A 5470-nucleotide genomic window follows, 5' to 3' on the forward strand; every position below is an offset into this window, starting at 1 on the left:
ATATAATGCGATTTTATAAATCTGTAAATCAATAAATTAAAGTTATGTATTAAAATAATTTTTAATTATTTTATTTTATTAAATTTTATGACTGCTAAGGACGTTTTCGAGATCTGCGCTTCTCGAAATTTGAAATTTCTTAAACCTCATTGATTCCTAGTGTTTTTATTGTTATTCTATTTCATTTTCTCATCTTCATTTTTTCTATTGAATGAAAAATGAGAGAAAATTTTATGTTTTTTTTGTTGAATACAATGAACTTTCGGGAGTTCTACCGAACGTTTTAACATTTACTTTATAGTCTAGGTTAAAATAGAATTATCACCTATCAGAAATTAACTATAAATTTTTTTTATAAAACAATTAAATTTTTCATAAATATAATCGGCCGTCAATTTTTTTTAGAAACGGCTTTTAATTGACTGACAAATTCTTATTTTTCAATTTAATTAAGTTTTATTATTCATATTGAAACCAATGAGTATCCTTATTTTGGTCCTGACTCAAGAACTAGTGGGTCAAGGCACCGTAATTTTGATTATTTATTGACTGAAAGGAGGGGGGGGGGAGATATACAAGAGAACGAAGAGCTCTTGTTATAATTACTTTTTCATAATGGCGTTGCAAAAGATGGATCTTTCCAGCCAGGGCTTCTCCTTGCTAGATGCGACTTAATTGGTTTTTGATAGTAGTTCTGAGAAATTTTATGGATCTTTTAATTATTTTTATTAATTTAATATATAAAAACTACCTTTTACATATATGAGTCACTAGCTGACCCGTGAATGCTTTGCTATTGCAATATTTGAGGGTATGTATAAGGATTCAATGAACAAAATTGATATTTTTTTAAATAATGCTCCGATTTAGGTGATTTTTTATTTAAGGCAATTTTATTATCTATCGTATTCTCATAAATATATTACATGAAATAGGAATATTTTTTGAATGATAACCCTCACTGCGCTTCAATTTTAGAACTATGTTAAAACAATTCGGAACGACTGACCTCTGAAACTGTGGTAAAAGATTTTTTAGGAGTAAAACAAAGTTGATATTCATTTTCAGCACCTGAAGAAAGCCTATAATACGAATTTTCAGAAAAATTGGAAAATAAATTTTTTTGGTCCGAAATTTAAACTTATTTAATGTTTTTTTTAAAAAATATTTATTTATTGCTATTTACAACTGTACATTATAATACATTTAGTAAATCTGATCTAAGTTAAATTGGAGTGTTACAGGAGTGTAGAGAAACTACCCATTGGTAGCATTCTAATGACATTTTACATTAGCTGGTCTCGTGACCATCTTCTTTTCAGGCGCCTCGTAGGATCGTCAGGAATGGAAGAGGATGCAAGATTAGAAACTAGGGGGTTTGAGTGGTTAGAGAGTTTATAATGGAAGGAGTGATATTTGGTTCGGGCTAGATCGGTTACATACGGGAACATTAATGTTTTTATGGGTGCTTTTATTTGTGACAAAATAAGGGTCATTGAGGATTTTACGAAGGATTTTGGATTGTAAGGATTAAATATGAGATGAATTCGAAGGTTTAATGGAGCCCCAAAGCTTAACTCCATATGTCCAGATTGGCCTTATTACAGTCATGTAGATCAGTCTTTCGTAATGTGATGGAAATTTAGACCGTTTGTCTAGTAATTGCTGTAATAGTCAAAATCGACGTACAGCTTCCTGTCTTTTCAGTCTAGTGTGATTATTTAATTTAAATAATTTTAAACCGAAATTTAAATTTATAAAAAAAAAAAAAATTAGAAAAACTTCAAAACTACTCAGCCAATCTACACCAAATTTGGAAGTGGTTTAGGGCCCTATAAACTGCACCATAAGGCACAAACCTGGTCTAATTAAACAAATTAGAACCGGAGATATAAAATAAAATAGTGTGAATTATTTTTCCCTATTTGAAAACCGTATTTCGGGGGCCCTATAAAATCTAAGTTTTGTTGACGTAGACTTAAAGAGCAGAAATTCAGCTTTCCAACGGTTTTATTAATTTGGATAGATTATTCGAATAATAGTCACTGGAAGAAAAAAATAGATGAATCTGTGTTAGTACTATATAGGTATATATTATACTATATTGAAACAACTAAGACCGATTGACATATGAAAATGTAAAAGACTTTTTATGAGTGAAAATTAGTATCTTTAAGCCTTCCCATGGCGACAGAGAACATTTTGAAAACAGCAAGTTAATCGGTCCATTGATTCAAAGATTATTTTGGACAAAGATTAGACCATTTACTTTTAAATATACAGATATTATTTTTGGAATGTAATTGTTCTAAACAGATAAATTATGACAGTAAAATGAAGTGTACAAAAATTAAATTCACCAAAGCTTCCTAAGGCCGGGCCTTGTTTGTAGCTATTGTAAACAAATAGCGGGATCTTGGAAAGCAAAATTAAATCGCTTATTGCCAAGTTGAGTACGAGAAGGTTCGATGGTGTTCTCAGCGACCTGCATCTGAAACAGAAATTGCAACAATTAGGTTAAAAAATACTCTCAACTTAAAAAATATTCATAGAAATGCGATCAAGGGCGAACCCAGGATCAAAACTAGGTTGTGTCATTTCAGCACGGAAAAGGAGAATGAACCAAAATTTTAAGAACATTATATATAATTATAGCACTGCTTTATTAGTTATTACTATTAGTATTTGTAATGTCTATTGAAAAAATAAAATTTTAAATTATTATTTTATCTCAGTTATAATGGAGTGATACAGGCTTGTTAACTACCCATTAGTAGCACTCTTATGACGTTTTTACATTAGCAGGTCTCGTGACTATCTTCTTTTCAGGCACTTCGGAGGATCGTCAGGAATGGAAGAAGATGCAAGGTCAGAAACTAGTGGTTTTGGTGGTTTGGGAGTTTATAATGGAAGGAATGATATCTGGTTTGGGCTAGATCGGTTACATACATACATATTAAGGTCTTTATGTATGATTTTATTTGTGACAAAGTAAGGAGCATTGAGGATTTTACAAAGGATTTTGGATTGTAATGATTGGATACGAGAGGAATTCGAAGGTTTAGTGGAGCGGCTATCAACTCTGTACGTCAAGATTGTCCTTATTACAGTCATGTAGATCAATCTTTTGTAATGAATTCTTATTTAATTATAATTATTAAATAATGTTTTGTTTAATTATACTAATCATTCGTGTAATTATCATCATCATAATCTGTGGCGCTACAACTCTTGTAGAGTCAAGGCCTCCCGCAACTTCGTTTGCCAGTCCTCTCAAATGAGGAGGCAGCCCCTCCACCTGACTCGTGGGCAGAGTTTGGGCTGATAACCTCCTCCCCTTAAAACCTAGTATTAAGAAACCAGCAACAAGGAAAGCCAGACGGAGTATTCATGAAATTATAGTTTACATTATCATTCCTATTATTAGTAGAAAAGATATGATTGGCTTGTGATAGCTAAAATAAGAAATTAGAACATTTGATTGAATGTTCTCAATATGTCTTGCGAATACTGCTTCAATTGTTGTATCACCTATTCTAGTACTTTCTAATGGTGAGTTAATCGTTCTTAGAAGTAATTTATCTTGTAGAAAATCTAGTAGTTGTTTTGATTAAGTTTATTTTATAAATAAAAGTTCTTTTAACTAAATTTACTTAAACAATATGAAAGTGTTTAGGACTGGAGCATGGCTATACAAACAAAATGGTTACCCCTTCGTGTTTATCTTAACAACAATAAAAGTTCAAACACATTACTATAATTATTTTCTCTAACTATATAGTTTTTAACGCTATTTTTTCCACTTTTTCAAAGAGAACGAGATAGTGAATATTTCCCTCTATAAGCAACTCTGATTTTCAGTATTCAAGATATTTTAATTGAAATGTTCAAAAACCTGTTATCATTTCATTTTTTGTCTTATTTTATCTACTTTTTAGTGTTAAGATACAAGTTTGAATTATAACTTATTACAAAGCGGAGCTATAAGCGCTTCCTTTTATAGCTGAAGACAGAAAATATTAGTTCCATAATAATAATAATAATAATAATAATAATAATAATAATAATAAATAGAATTAAATTAAATTAAATCTATACTACTACAACCCATGAAGGGCCAGGGGTTCAGCACTTTGTAAGGAAGTACTATCACTAGACCAACGGTTGTGCAAGGAGGTGATTTAATCTAAATCACGTTCCACCCTCAGATTTTTACCCAATTTATAAGGGTGGGTGACCCCCAGGAGGGCTCCAGAACCCACAGGGATGACTCACGGCTACAACGTAACTGAAAACAATTTTCTGCCCAGCAGGATTCGAATCCGGGTCCTTCAATCGGACTGGTACTGCCAGGATTGTTGAGCTGCTGTAATATCCTACTTTCGTTTTAGTATATGAAAATTTTCCTGTTAGAATTGACCGGTGTTGAATCCCCCTTCCCCCACCAACCACTCCCATTTCATCCCTCGCGTCACGAAATCAATTTACTCCCATATAAATATTTTTTCTATTGTTTATTATTACTAACAATGGGAACTGTAAATTTTTTTTGACAAACTTAAGTATATACTATACGGGGAAAAGTTCTTTAAAAAATCCTCATTTGAGCCCTGTTAGGCTGTTTTAATCAGGATCAGGCCTAGCTGATATTTAAATATTTAATTCAGTTATATTTAGACATTGCGAGTTTAATCGAAATTGTTTTCGAGAAAATCGAAAAGATGAGAAAAATCGATTTTATACAGTAGCACTTCCGGTCTGTAGATTCTATCGAAAAAATTGATATCACATCTCAGGTCATACGTCCGCCTACCAAATGCCTCAAAACATAGTATGGGAAGTTCGAATTCGAAATTTTTCATGATCGCACTTTCCCTTAATATTTATTCCATATATAGGTAAATTAGAGTAAAAATATATTTTGAATCTATGAAGCTTTAAAAATTCAAATTTTAACTAATGTAAAACATTAAAACATAAAATTCTTTAAAATATGCTAATGTTTCAAGATACCTTTTAAATTAATAAGCGGTTAGGGAAACAATGTAAATAAAATAGATCACGTACCATATAACTCCGACTATATTAATAAAATAATTTAAATTATATATCTTTATATTTGTACTATAATATAATTCCAACTAAATTGTGGCAGCGAAACTGAAAAAAATCCTTCCAGCATAACGGTAAAATTTAGTTTCATATTTTTTTTTTATTGATATTTTTCCATTAATATCTAATGGATTATTATTTTTTTTATTTTACCTCGACCATTCAATACAGGGTTGTTACGAGATCGGGGCTTAGATATAGAAAAAAAATGTTTTTACCAATATTTTCTCCCATTATAGTTACTATCGATTATTTTATCTTAATTTTTTTTTCTTTTCATCTTTTTCTTAAATTCACTTTCTTTTTTTTCCATTAGAAGTCAATTATTTATTTTGTTAAATCCACAAATGTCTTTGTT

General features: G+C 30.7%; 1 protein-coding gene across 1 annotated transcript in view; it reads right to left on the minus strand.

The window, feature by feature from the left end:
- LOC106685611 (opsin, ultraviolet-sensitive) overlaps positions 1-5470 on the minus strand; it is a 101456-nt gene that overhangs the window by 2698 nt on the left and 93288 nt on the right. The window contains exon 2 of the mRNA XM_014428393.2: positions 2361-2491. Within this exon, the coding sequence (XP_014283879.2) occupies positions 2361-2491 (131 nt within the window). The remainder of the gene's footprint in view (positions 1-2360; positions 2492-5470) is intronic.

Source organism: Halyomorpha halys, unplaced genomic scaffold (assembly GCF_000696795.3).
Source record: "Halyomorpha halys isolate HHAL.00 unplaced genomic scaffold, Hhal_1.1 Scaffold717.1, whole genome shotgun sequence".
Taxonomy (NCBI): domain Eukaryota; kingdom Metazoa; phylum Arthropoda; class Insecta; order Hemiptera; family Pentatomidae; genus Halyomorpha; species Halyomorpha halys.